The 15,192-nt window shown below is 39.9% G+C and overlaps 1 protein-coding gene across 1 annotated transcript; it reads right to left on the bottom strand.

The window, feature by feature from the left end:
* Nucleotides 1–799: 799 nt before the first annotated feature.
* Nucleotides 800–13,420, bottom strand: LOC103280768 (mRNA decay activator protein ZFP36L1). Its single transcript, XM_008120774.3, has 2 exons — nucleotides 13,265–13,420; nucleotides 800–7,076 (listed from the first exon to the last, which is right to left on the bottom strand). Exons 1-2 carry the CDS (start codon nucleotides 13,316–13,318, stop codon nucleotides 6,252–6,254), a joined length of 879 nt encoding a protein of 292 aa, XP_008118981.1. The 5' UTR covers nucleotides 13,319–13,420; the 3' UTR covers nucleotides 800–6,251.
* Nucleotides 13,421–15,192: the final 1,772 nt, after the last annotated feature.

Here is a 15,192-nt window from a genome sequence, read left to right as displayed (position 1 = left end):
CGCTTATCCAACGTAAATGGGCCGGCAGAATGTTGGATAAGCGAATATGTTGGATAATAAGTAGAGATTAAGGAAAAGCCTATTAAACATTAAATTAGGTTATGATTTTACAAATTAAGCACCAAAACATCATGTTCTACAACAAATTTGAGAGAAAAAGTAGTTCAATACACAGTAATGCTATGTAGTAATTACTGTATTTACGAATTTAGCACTGAAATATCATGATATATTGAAAACATTGACTACAAAAATGCGTTGGATAATCCAGAATGTTGGATAAGTGAGACTCTACTGTACTTGCAGGGCCGGCCCAAGGTAATTTTCAAGTGTAGGCGAACAGAATTCCCCCCCCACCCCCCAAAATCAATCACTAAAAAAATAAAAGCATTGGATAAGCTAAAATGTTGGATAATAAGGAGGGATTGAGGAAAAGCCTAAATAAAGAACAACACTCTGAAAACAGAGGAAATCCAGACAGGAAACAATCAGGGCCAGCTAACACCTCCCAACCAAGGATGCCCCCAGGGAGAAAGCAGCCAGGCTTTGAATCTGCAAGGCTATTAAATGCTAATCAAGCTGGCCAATTGCAATATTCACACTAGCCTCCAACAGACAAGAGCTCTTTCTCCCACCCTGGACTTTCCACAGATATATAAAAAAACAACTTTTTAAAATGCCGGAGACCCAAGCTAGTATATGTGTATGTATGCAAAATACATGCCAAATTACTTGACCCAGTCTCAAATGCAAATCTATAATCTGTTTGGAAAAAAATTCTCTGATCCATTAGCAATCCTCCGATTTATCCGTATTTTATTACAGACCGAAATAGTAATACAGACATTTGAAGTTGTATTCATTAGCCGCGAGATCGACGAACCAAAGAAACATCTCTCTCTAAATAAGTTAATACTACAGATAGTATTAGTTAATACTATATAATTATATGTATAAATCTATATATATATATATATCACTCTTTCCGAAGCACAATAAGGCAGGCGCTGGTATAACTTTAGAATAAGCTAATAAACTTTTTCTAAGAACAATTTGTAGATGATTAAATGAAGAATGACGTTTATTCTTCTATCAAATGAAAACACAACATATTTGGTTCCAAATATCAGACATAAAGTTTGATTTGTTATTATTATTATTATTATTATTTAAAAATCGCAATAAATAGCTTACAATATATTAAGGATTCGGGTTGAAATTTTGCAGCACTTGCGTGGAAAAACAATGCCACGCATCATTTCATACCCAAATGTACTAGCTTTTTAAAATGTATCATACCACATGAGTCAGTTCTGAAGTTATTGTTCCTCAGATTCCATTTCCTGGAATTTTTCACTGTTTTGAGGATAAGAAAATAATAACAATCTTGGATATATCCAAGGCGACATTCCTGCATTGAATATTCCAAGGTAAAGGTAAAGGTTTTCCCCTGATGTACCTAATGATCTACTCACATTTGCATGTTTTTGAAGTGCTAGGTTGGCAGAAGCTGGAGCTAACAGCGGGAGCTCACCCCGCTCTCCGGATTCGAACCACCAGCCTTTCGGTCAGCAAGATCAACAGCTCAGTGGTTTAACCTGCTGCGCCATCTGGGGCTCTAATATTCCAAATACGGGGAATTTCTTATGGAAGAAAATACAATCATTGGCATAGTTAGACTGGTATGCTCTCCAAAAGGAATCCAATCTAAGCATTATTTAAACCTCTGGATGTTTTTTGACTACATATCCCAGCATCTCTCAGCATTGGCTAAGGCTGATGGGAGTTGTAGTCAAAAACTATTGAGAACATTCATTGAAATCAGCACTCAGGGATCCAGATTGATGGTCAGATACAAGTGAAATAGACCATGTGTATGTGTATTTGTATACACACACACACACATACACATGCACCCACCATATGATATAGAGCACATCTGGGGATGAAACCTCAATTTATATTATTGACATATATACACACATACATACACATTATATATATGTATGTATGTGTGTGTATACACACACACATATACATACACATATATACAGTAGAGTCTCACTTATCCAAGACTCGCTTATCCAAGGTTTTGGATTATCCAATGCATTTTTGTAGTCAATGTTTTCAATATATCATGATTTTTTGATGCTAAATTCGTAAATACAGTAATTACTATGTAGCATTACTGCGTATTGAACTACGTTTTCTGTCAAATTTGTTGTATAACATGATGTTTTGGTGCTTAATTTGTAAAATCATAACCTAATTTGATGTTTAATAGGCTTCTCCTTAATCTCTCCTTATTATCCAACATATTCACTTATCCAAGGTTCTGCCGGCCTGTTTAGCTTGGATAAGTGAGAATCTACTGTATATAATATATAATAAATATTATAGTGTGTATATGTGTATATATATATTTGTGTGTATATATACACACACAAACATATATGCATACACACATACATAGGCTAATATAATATACAGTAGAGTCTCACTTATCGAACATAAACGGGCCGGCAGAACGTTGGATAAGCGAAAATGTTGGATAATAAGGAGGGATTAAGTAAATTCCTATTAAACATCAAAATAGGTTATGATTTTACAAATTAAGCACCAAAACATACACATACACTAATATATATTATATACCTTATTGACGTTTATAGATACATATACACAATTATAATATACAGTAGAGTCTCACTTATCTAAGATAAACGGGCCGGCAGAACATTGGATAAGCAAAAATGTTGGATAATAAGGAGGGATTAAGGAAAAGTCTATTAAACGTCAAATTACGTGATGATTTTACAAATTAAGCACAAAAATATCATGTTTTACAACAGAAAAAGCAGTTCAATACATGATGATGTTATGTAATAAATACAGTAGAGTCTCACTTATCCAACATAAACGGGCCAGCAGAACGTTGGATAAGTGAATATGTTGGATAATAAGGAGAGATTAAGGAGAAGCCTTTTAAACACCAAATTAGGTTATGATTTTACAAATTAAGCATAAAAACATCACGTTATACAACAAATTTGACAGAAAAAGTAGTTCAATACGCAGTAATGCTACGTAGTAATTACTGTATTTACGAATTTAGCACCAAAATATCACGATGTATTGAAAACATTGACTACAAAAATGTGTTGGATAATCCAGAATGTTGGATAAGCGAGTGTTGGATAAGTGAGACTCTACTGTACATGCACTTATATACACACATACACATATCCATACATTAATATAATATATTATATTATTGACGTTGATATATTCACATACACGAATATAATATAAATCTATATATATAAAAGAGTGATGGCATCACGGCAGCGGACAAAACAACAAAAGTAAACACCCCACAACCTCGAAAATTGACAGCACAACCCCTCATCCATGCCTCTAGGTTGATACAACAAAAAGAAAAGAAAAAGTCCTAATTAGAGGGAGAGGAATAATTGTTTTAATCCAATTGCAGCTAGTTAGAAGGCTAAGCTCCGCTCACTTGGTCTCCTAGCAACCCACTCAGCCCAGGGGACCCTTTACCTTAACTACCACCAATTCCTCAATACTTTATTTCTCATACCACCATACTTCGCCACAGCAACGCGTGGCCGGGCACAGCTAGTATAATATATAATAATTATAGTGTGTGTATGTGTGTATACGAGTATATACAGTAATTACTGTATTTACGAACTTAGCACCAAAACTTCGCAATGTATTGAAAATTTGGCTACAAAAACATTGGCTACTAAAAGGCAAATTGTGTTGGATAATACAGAATGTTGGATAAGTTGAAGGTTGGATAAGCAAGACTCTACTGTATATTAGTGTATGTATTTGTATATATAAACGTCAATATTGACGTTTCATCCCCAGATGTCCTGTATAGGGTATGGTGTATTTCCTCCTTAGAAAAAAGGCCTCTCCGGATCCTAAAACAGGCCAAATAGGGCAAGAAGACTATATCCACATCCTCGAAGGTTTAGGCGAATGGCTTAGTCCCAACCCGAAAAAGGCAAAGGTCATCGTTGCCGCTTCGAAGGGGTGCTTTGGGGGCACAGGTGGTCTGGCTTGGGAAATAAGCCTGGGAAATAAAGGGATGAGACGGACTAATGCTGGAGGCAGACAAGTTAAAAAAAAACATTAGCTGAAGACGGCTGGGATGGATGTGCTCCTTTTTCTAGATAGTCCCATCGTGCAAAAAAATTAAATCAAGTTTTTCTCATTCGAGATGCACAACAAGGATGTCAACATACCCAGACGGGTATTTTCTTCTCTTTCAAAGTCCTTTAGTGACTATCTTGACTCTCGCCAATCCATTTCTTCGGTTTATTAATCCATGCATGCTGAATGCCAGTATTGCAATAGGCAAGTCTCTCCGCAAGCTGAAGTCCCTAGTTTTGGACTATAATGCATGTTGTATAGAGGATTCTGGGCACAATAGTCCAAAAAAAGAAAGAAAGGGGAAATCTCCCTCCTCTCTTTGAGCTTTGCACAACTTTTTTTTTTCTCAAGAAATTGCAAGTCGCTTCTGGTGTGAGAGAATTGGCCGTCTCCAAGGACGTTGCCCAGGGGATGCCAGGATGTCTTGATGTTTTTACCATCCTTGTGGAAGGTTTCTCGCATGTCCCCGCATGGAGCTGGAGCTGAGAGAGGGAGCTCATCCGCGCTCTCCCCGGGTGGGATTCGAACCTGGCAGCCTTCAGGTCAGCAACCCAACCTTCAAGTCACGAGGCTTTAACCCACTACGCCACCGGAGGCTCCTTTGCAAAACCGGCTGGTCGCTATATAGATAGGCTGCGGATGATGGGAGTGGTAGTCCAACACATCGAGAAGGCTGGTTAAGAAAGAATGCTTTAGCCTTCCCGACTAGTTGGTGTAGTTTGATCCCACCTTGCGCTTCTAGAAGTTTCTACCAGTTGCTACATAGGGGCACCGTGACATTTCGTAGCAGGAAATTTAAATATTTGGTCTGAGAAAAGGTTTTGAGGGAGATATTATTATTATTATTATTATTGACACAACAATGTTGTATGACACAGCAAACAAGATAGATATGCTGGATTTCATATCACAAAATCACAAGTCGAACATTATTATTATTATTATTATTATTATTATTATTATTATTATTATTATTATTATTATGTTGCCATCCCAGGTGACAGTCACATTGACGAAAAACAACAGGAAAAACTCAGTTGCTATCAGGACCTCAAGATTGAACTTCAAAGACTCTGGCAGAAACCAGTGCAGGTGGTCCCGGTGGTGATCGGCACATTGGGTGCCGCGCCAAAAGATCTCAGCCGGCATTTGGAAACAATAGACATTGACAAAATTACAATCTACCAACTGCAAAAGGCCACCCTACTGGGATCTGCACGCATCATCCGAAAATACATCACACAGTCCTAGACACTTGGGAAGTGTTCGACCTTTGATTTTGTGAAATGAAATCCAGCATGTCTATCTTGTTTTACTGTGTCATACAATAAAATAATAATAATGGATGACCTTAATAATAATAATAATAATAATAATAATAATAATAATAATAATAATAATAGGGTGCCGTGCCAAAAGATCTCAGCCGGCATTTAGAAACAATAGACATTGACAAAATCACGATCTGCCAACTGCAAAAGGCCACCCTACTGGGATCTGCACACATCATCCAAAAATCCATCACACAGTCCTAGACACTTGGGAAGTGTTCGACTTGTGATTTTGTGATACGAAATCCAGCATATCTATCTTGTTTGCTGTGTCATAATAAAATAATAATAGTAATACCCTGTTTTATCTCTCCTAAAGGAGACTCATCCATATGTATCCATAACCACCCCACCCAGCATCCACAACCTGGACAGAAACACTGTAAGAAACTTGCTATCTGTCTGCCAACATCTATCTTATTTCCAGAACTACAAATCCTATTTCTCCCTCAGTTTGTCTATATTCTTGCTTCATGGCCAAAAATGGGCTCAAAGTCCGTTTTTCTCATTAAATTGCTTGAAAAAGGTCCAAACATTGAAGAATGTTTACTTCTTCGGATGGCGGAAAACTTGACCGCTGATCTCTTGAATAAAACTTCCCTGAAAAGAACAAACAACTTAGCCAAACATTTGTGGAGGGTGAGCGTTCGAACCAAGGAGTACCAATTTCCGACTCCAAACTTGTCTCTTTAATTTGCCAAGGAAGAACTACGGCTTCTTACGAATCCTAGTCTTTCAGTCATCCGAAACAGAGAGCTGGCTAAAGATGGGGAGCCGGCGCCCCAAAATCCCCAATCCCGGTGACTCGGAGCCACTGCTTCCTCCGGAACTTCCTGAATCTTCGGCGTCCGAAAGCGAATCCGCAGAAAGGCTCTTCTGGAGCGCCAAGAAGTTCGGGAAGGCGAATGGGTTGGAGGTCACTATGTTGCAAGCGAGGGAAGGTTGGCTGCAAGGGAGGAAGGTTTTGGGGAGGTCGAGGCTTTGGGGAGAAGGAAGAGTCTCCATATCGGCACGGCACAGGAGTCGAGTTGAAGAAAAGTGGCACGGCATCCGTGAAGGGGTTCTGCGCTCCTCTGCATTGTGGATGAAGTGGCACCGGGCCCCGTACGGACAGATGCCGGACGTGTGGAAGGTACGGCACGGCTCTGTTTTGTACTTGGGGTGGCGGCTAAGGCCCCGCAGCTCAACAGCTCCGTGGGCAAACTGGCATTTGGCACCGTACTTGCAGGAGCCACTCTCCTCGAAGGTGCGGCACAACTCCGTCTTGTAGCGGGACGATGATGACGATGATAAGGCCCCTTTGCCCTCAATCAGGCTCACCGAACGGTCCGCTCGGAATGGGAGGTCTTGCAAGACGGTGCGGGGAAGCTCGTGGTCTCGGCCCCAAGGACCCCGACGGGGCCACGGAAGGTCGCTCTGGTCGGAGGTGGAGCACAACGCGATGGCATCGTTGTCAGAAGACAAGAGGGCCACGGGGCAAGCCGAAAGGGCGCGATGGAAAACCGGAGAGGCCAGGGTTTGGGCTCGGACATCTCCGTCCACATTCAGGCTCAGGAAATTCTGCAAGAAAAAGATGGGCAGCAAAGTATGAATCTGGGGTTATAATAATAATAATAATAATAATAATAATAATAATAATAATAATAATAATCCCATTCATCATTCACTGCACCCTCGCAGTGATGTTGACCGGCTATATCTGCCTAGAAGATCAGGGGGCAGAGGACTCTTGCAAGTCAAACAAGCAGTCAAAGAAGAAGAACATGCCCTGGCAGAAGATGTAAAACAAAGTGAAGAACCTGCTTTGACTGAAGTCAATAATCAGAAACTCCTCAAAGCAAAGCAGACAAAAAACCAGTACAAGAAAGCCACACTACAAACTAGAGCTGACAGCTGGCACAACAAAACATTGCATGGAAAGTTCCTTGACAAAATTGAAGGAAAAGCTGATAAGGAGAAGACCTGGCTCTGGCTCACAAATGGGACCCTGAAGAAGGAGACAGAAGGCCTGATCCTTGCAGCCCAGGAGCAAGCCATCAGAACAAAGGCAATTCAGGCCAAGATCGAAAAATCAGCTGATGACCCAAAATGCAGACTCTGCAAGGAAACCGACGAAACCATTGATCATATCCTCAGCTGCTATAAGAAAATCGCACAGACAGACTACAAACAGAGGCACAACTATGTGGCCCAAATGATTCATTGGAACTTATGTCTCAAGTACCACCTCCCAGCAGCAAAGAACTGGTGGGATCACAAACCTGCAAAAATATTGGAAAATGAGCACGCAAAGATACTGTGGGACTTCCGAATCCAGACTGACAAAGTTCTGGAACACAACACACCAGACATCACAGTTGTGGAAAAGAAAAAGGTTTGGATCATTGATGTTGCCATCCCAGGTGACAGTCGCATAGATGAAAAACAACAGGAAAAACTCAGCCGCTATCAGGACCTCAAGATTGAACTTCAAAGACTCTGGCAGAAACCAGTGCAGGTGGTCCCGGTGGTGATGGGCACACTGGGTGCCGTGCCAAAAGATCTCAGCCGGCATTTGGAAACAATAGACATTGACAAAATTACGATCTGCTAACTGCAAAAGGCCACCCTGCTGGGATCTGCACGCATCATCCGAAAATACATCACACAGTCCTAGACACTTGGGAAGTGTTCGACTCGTGATTTTGTGATACGAAATCCAGCATGTCTATCTTGTTTGCTGTGTCAGTCAATAAAATAAATAAATAAATAAATAAATAAATGATAATAATAATAATAAACTTTATTTGTATCCTGCCACCGTCAGGGTGGCTCACAGGATGCACTATGTACAATATCTGTCCTCATAAAGTGCAGGTACATTTTAAAGTGTAACTCCATCCAGATATCTATATATATATGGATGGAGTTATACTTTAAAATGTACCTGTTACAATTTACACACATATTTAACTTAAGAACAAACCTACAGAACCTATCTTATTTGTAAATTGGGCACTGCCTGTATTGATATACCAAGGACCCATCTGCACTGACTGTTTAATGCAGTTCACATCTAACAGTGTCTAGACAACAAATGGCTACCAAAAGCATGAAAAAGAAAGCCCTCGATGCACATCAATGCTCTCGGGTTTGTGTCTTCCCCATCCAATCCCCAAACTGGTTCCAATAGTTCCTCTGCAATCATCAGCATAGTCAATACTGGTTTCAAACTGCAGTAAACGGGCAGTGTAGATGGCCACCTATATCAACAGGAAGAATCAAGAACAACAAATGAATTGTGCGGCACGTAGTTAAACAGTGGAACTCACTGCCACATGGTTTTTGTAGGTATTTAATTATATAATATGGTATGTGAAGCCACTTATAATAACTAACCATATTGAAATGAAAGACTTCTGGCCCAAGAGTGCCATAGAGTTATATTGGAGAACTGATAATTACCAAAAGAGAAGCTTTTAACTAAATGCAGCTTTGTCTTGTTCAAGGATAATTCCAGTAATATGGATTCCTATTAACAAAATGGAAGTTTGTAAGTAAATAACAATAATAATAACAAAACTTTATTTCTAGACCGCCTTCTCTTCCCAGAGAGACTCAGCTCTCTCTGATCAATGGCGCTTCCAGAAAGATGGATCCCTATTAGCAAAAGAAAGCAAGCTATTAACTAAATGCAACTTTCTATGCTCAACGGCACTTTCAGAACTATGTATCCCTATTACGAAAAGGGAAGCTTTTAACTAAATGCAGCGAGCTCCCTTTGATTAATGAAATATATCCCTATTAGCAAAAAAGGGAGCAACCAACAAACTGCTGCAATTGACCCCAGCTTATTACTTAGGTCAGGGGTCCCCAAATTATGGCCCGCGGGCCACATGTGGCCCATCAAAGCCATTTATCCGGCCCTCACGGCACAAAGGCAGAAGGGCGTTGGACTAAATGGCCCAAAGGGTCTCTTCCAACCCTCTTTTATTATTATTATTATTATTATTATTATTATTATTATTATTATTATTAGAAACAAAACAAGTTGAGTCCACAGTAGACACTGTTGTATTGGATCACACGTCGAACACTTCCCAAGTGTCTAGGACTTTGTGATGTATTTTTGGATGATGCGCATAGATCCCAGTAGGGTGGCCTTTTGCAGTTGGCAGATCGTAATTTTGTCATTGTCTCTTGTTTCCAAATGCTGGCTGAGATCTTTTGGCACGGCACCCAATGTGCCCATCACCACCGGGACCACCTGCACTGCTTTCTGCCAGAGTCTTTGAAGTTCAATCTTGAGGTCCTGATAGCGGCTGAGTTTTTCCTGTTGTTTTTCGTCAGTGCGACTGTCACCTGGGATGGCAACATCAATGATCCAAACCTTTTTCTTTTCCACAACTGTGATGTCTGGTGTGTTGTGTTCCAGAACTTTGTCAGTCTGGATTCGGAAGTCCCACAGTATCTTTGCGTGCTCATTTTCCAATACTTTTGCAGGTTTGTGATCCCACCAGTTCTTTGCTGCTGGGAGGTGGTACTTGAGACATAAGTTCCAATGAATCATTTGGGCCACATAGTTGTGCCTCTGTTTGTAGTCTATCTGTGTGATTTTCTTACAGCAGCTGAGGATATGATCAATGGTTTTGTCAGTTTATTATTATTATTATTATTATTATTATTATTATTATTATTATTATTATTATTATCAACATTGAGGCTGGGTGGCCATCTGTCAGGGGTGCTTTGCTAGTGCCTTTGATGCATAAGGGCAGAAGGGGGTTGGACTAAATGGCCCAAGGGGTCTCTTCCAACCCTCCTTTTTATTATTATTATGAGGCATAAGTTCCAATGAATCATTTGGGCCACAGAATTGTGCCTCTGTTTGTAGTCTGTCTGTGCAATTTTCTCACAGCAGCTGAGGATATGATCAATGGTTTCGTCAGTTTCCTTGCACAGTCTGCATTTTGGGTCATTAGCTAATTTTTCGATTATTATTATTATCATTATTATTGCTTGGTGGTCAACTATATTCCGGCCCTCCAACGGTCTGAGGGATTGTGAACTGGCCCCCTGTTTAAAAAGTTTGGAGACCCCTGACTTAGTTCTTCCTTTTTCCTAACTTTGTCCATCTCGGCCACCCTTTGACCGCTTGGCCATATGGGTTTCCATTGATCGTCAGCCGCCAAGCAGGAAACGATTTGGCCTGGGATGCAACCGGGGTTTTACAGGAATAAATCCATCCCTTCCCCGATGAAACCTCGGTGCAAAAAATGCCCTGACCCCAATGGCTTTGCAGCCCCACGGAGGACCATATGCCACTGGTTACCACGGAAACAGACGGTGGGGACAAAAGGAGGCAGGACAGAGCCTCCCCCCCTCCCCAAAATAAAAGGCTCTTCACCCATCACCAGTTGGAGTGGAAATTTCCATACTTGGGACCTGAATACCAACACATAAAGAGAAAGCCTACTCCTTCCACCCCAAACGTAACACGGTGCAACCACATCCTTCCTCTGCAGATCACATTGAACATCAGATAAAGTTTGAAAAGTTGCTGGGTTTCAAGAAAAATAAACCATCAAACCTCGGTGCTTTTTCTCCCACCAACTTTTGTTTCAGAGTGCATCTACACTGCAGAATTAACACGGTTTAACGCCACTTGGACTGCCACGGAATGGTGGGAACTTTACAAGGTCATCTTTAGCCTTCCCTTACTTTACCAAAACTACAAATCCCAGGATGTATAGTTCGGTGAAGCCCTTGCAAAACTACAATTTCCAAGACTCCATTGCCTTGAGCCATTGCAATTAAAGTTGTGTCAAACTACATATGGGGTGCATCTACACTGCATAATTAACACAGTTTAACTGCCACAGAATGGTGGGACCTTTGCAAAGTCTTCTTTACCACACCAAAACCACAAATCCCAGGATGTATAGTTTGGTGAAACCCTTGCAAAACTACAATTTCCAAGACTCCATTGATTTGAGTCATTGCAATTAAAGTTGTGTCAAACTGTATATGGGGTGCATCTACACTGCAGAATTAACACAGTTTAATGATACTTGGACCGCCACGGAATGGTGGGACCTTTGCAAAGTCTTCTTTACCATACCAAAACTACAAATCCCAGGATGTATAGTTCGGTGAAGCCCTTGCAAAACTACAATTTCCAAGACTCCATTGCTTTGAGTCATTGCAATTAAAGTTGTGTCAAACTACATATGGGGTGCATCTACATTGCAGACTTAACACAGTTTAACGGCCCTTGCAAAACTACAATTTCCAAGACTCCATTGCTTTGAATCATTGCAATTAAAGTTGTGTCAAACTACATTTGAGGTGCATCTATGATTCTATGATTCTATGATCTACAGTGCATAATTAACACAGTTTAACGCCACTTGGACCGCCACGGAATGGTGGGACCTTTGCAAAGTCTTCTTTACCATGCCAAAACTACAAATCCCAGGATGTATAGTTCGGTGAAGCCTTTTGCAAAACTACAATTTCCAAGACTCCATTGCCTTGAGCCATTGCAATTAAAGTTGTGTCATAAATAAACTGTTGCTTCTTATTTACTGTTCTGATTTTTGAGTTTTTTAAATACTGGTAGCCAGATTGTGTTCATTTTCATGGTTTCCTCCTTTCTGTTGAAGTTGTCCACATGCTTGTGGATCTCAACGGCTTCTCTGTGTCGTCTGACATGATAGTCAATAAGAAGCAACACTCTGAAAACAGAGGAGTCCCAGACATGGGAACCAGGGGCAGCTAACGACTCTGAACAAAGGATGCCCCCAGGCAGGAAGAAGCCAGGAGATGAAGCTATTCAATGCTAATTAAAGTGATTAACTACAACATTCACACTGGCCTCCAACTGACAAAGAGTTCTTCTCTCACCCTGGACTTTCCACAGATATATAACCCTTCCTTGCTTAGTTTCTCCATTACTCAAAACCTCTGAGGATGCCTGCTATAGATGTGGGCAAAACGTCAGGAGAGAATGCTTTCCATACAACCCGGAAAACATACAACAACCCTGATTCTGAACTCCCGTGAAATGCATCTGAATGTGTTTTACTGACTTCCAGAGTAACTTTGCTGGCATGAGAAGCCAAGGAGAGGAAGACTCAGACTTATTTTAATACTTTTAACATCCTCATTTTTTTAATTATTATATTTTATGCAAATGAGAAATTTAAATATAAAAAATAGGCATGCAAAGGATTGGAAAGGAGAAGCCCAAAGATCGTTTTATTTTATTTTATTATTATGATTTATGCAAATGAGAAATTTAAATTAAAAAATAGGCATGCAAAGGATTGGAAAGGAGAAGCCCAAAGATTGTTTTATTTTTTATTTTATTTTATTATTATATTTTATGCAAATGAGAAACTTAAATGGAAAAATAGGCATGCAAAGGATTAGAAAGGAGAAGCCCAAAGATTGTTTTTATTTTTATTTTATTTTATTATTATATTTTATGCAAATGAGAAACTTAAATGGAAAAATAGGCATGCAAAGGATTAGAAAGGAGAAGCCCAAAGATTGTTTTTATTTTATTTTATTATTATATTTTATGCAAATGAGAAACTTAAATTAAAAAAAAATAGGCATGCAAAGGACTGGAAAGGAGAAGCCCAAAGATTGTATTCCAAAGTGGAAAAAAACACAACATAAGATATCATCATTATCATCATATGGGAAATTACTATATCCCATTGGAGAAACAAAACAAATATTAATATTAATATTATACCAACCTTGCAAAGAGCATCATCCAACTCCACAAAAGGACTTAGGAAATCCGAAGGCATCTTTCCTTCCCCTTTAAGGGATAACTGAAGAAGCCCCGAGGCCTTTCAGCAGCTCTTTAAAGACTTCTTGCCTCCAGCTAGACAGAGACCCAGACTTTTGAGGCCACGCCCACTGGTCCAAAGTAGGCGTGGCTAAGAGTGTGGGGGCGTGGCCAAGGAGGCCTGGGATGGAGAAGATGCTCCAAGGCAGAGGAGAGAAGGCTTGCAACTAAAGCAAAAGAGATTCCACTTTTTTTTTTTACAATAGTGATATTTCTTTTTTAAAAAACACATTGAAAAGCAAAATCTTTCAGTTTATTTATTTATTTATTTTTATATGACATAGATGTAGGAGAAACGTCAGGAGAGAATGCTTCTGGAGCACGGCCACACAGCCCAGAAAATGCACAGCAACTCAGTGATTCTGGCCATGAAAGCCTTCGACAACACAATAAAATTATTATTATTATTATTATTATTACTACTACTATTCTGCAGTTCAGTGCTGTATATGGTCCTTATATGGGCACTGTATGGTCAGCGAAGAATCCTAATGCAGTTCAGTGAAATATATGGTCCTTATATGGGCACTATATGGTCAGCGTAGAATCATAATGCAGTTCAGTGAAGTATATGGTCCTTATATGGGCACTATATGGTCAGCGTAGAATCATAATGCAGTTCAGTGAAGTATATGGTCCTTATATGGGCACTGTATGGTCAGCGAAGAATCCTAATGCAGTTCAGTGAAATATATGGTCCTTATATGGGCACTATATGGTCAGCGTAGAATCATAATGCAGTTCAGTGAAGTATATGGTCCTTATATGGGCACTATATGGTCAGCGTAGAATCATAATGCAGTTCAGTGAAGTATATGGTCCTTATATGGGCACTGTATGGTCAGCGAAGAATCCTAATGCAGTTCAGTGAAATATATGGTCCTTATATGGGCACTATATGGTCAGCGTAGAATCATAATGCAGTTCAGTGAAGTATATGGTCCTTATATGGGCACTATATGGTCAGCGTAGAATCATAATGCAGTTCAGTGAAATATATGGTCCTTATATGGGCACTATATGGTCAGCGTAGAATCATAATGCAGTTCAGTGACGTATATGGTCATTATATGGGCACTATATGGTCAGCGTAGAATCCTAATGCAGTTCAGTGAAATATATGTGTCCTTATATGGGCACTATATGGTCAGCGTAGAATCATAATGCAGTTCAGTGAAGTATATGGTCATTATATGGGCACTATATGGTCAGCGTAGAATCCTAATGCAGTTCAGTGAAATATATGGTCCTTATATGGGCACTATATGGTCAGCGTAGAATCATAATGCAGTTCAGTGAAGTATATGGTCATTATATGGGCACTATATGGTCAGCGTAGAATCCTAATGCAGTTCAGTGAAATATATGGTCCTTATATGGGCACTATATGGTCAGCGTAGAATCATAATGCAGTTCAGTGAAGTATATGGTCATTATATGGGCACTATATGGTCAGCGTAGAATCCTAATGCAGTGCAGTGAAGTATATGGTCATTATATGGGCACTATATGGTCAGCGTAGAATCCTAATGCAGTTCAGTGAAATATATGGTCCTTATAAGGGCACTATATGGTCAGCGTAGAATCCTAATGCAGTGCAGTGAAGTATATGGTCATTATATGGGCACTATATGGTCAGCGTAGAATCCTAATGCAGTTCAGTGAAATATATGGTCCTTATATGGGCACTATATGGTCAGCGTAGAATCATAATGCAGTTCAGTGAAGTATATGGTCATTATATGGGCACTATATGGTCAGCGTAGAATCCTAATGCAGTTCAGTGAAATATATGGTCCTTATATGGGCACTATATGGTCAGCGTAGAATCAT

The sequence above is a fragment of the Anolis carolinensis genome, unplaced genomic scaffold, assembly GCF_035594765.1.
Source record: "Anolis carolinensis isolate JA03-04 unplaced genomic scaffold, rAnoCar3.1.pri scaffold_10, whole genome shotgun sequence".
NCBI lineage: Eukaryota > Metazoa > Chordata > Lepidosauria > Squamata > Dactyloidae > Anolis > Anolis carolinensis.
The sequence above is the reverse complement of the archived record's forward strand: the minus strand, read 5'-3'. Positions and strand labels throughout refer to the sequence as shown.

Coding starts and splice junctions, on each gene's coding strand:
- LOC103280768 (XM_008120774.3), bottom strand. CDS start 13,318: ATGCCTTCGGATTTCCTAAGTCCTTTTGTGGAGTTGGATGATGCTCTT. Junction 7,077..13,264: donor TGGATGATGCTCTTTGCAAG/GTTGGTATAATA, acceptor TTTTTCTTGCAG/AATTTCCTGAGCCTGAATGT.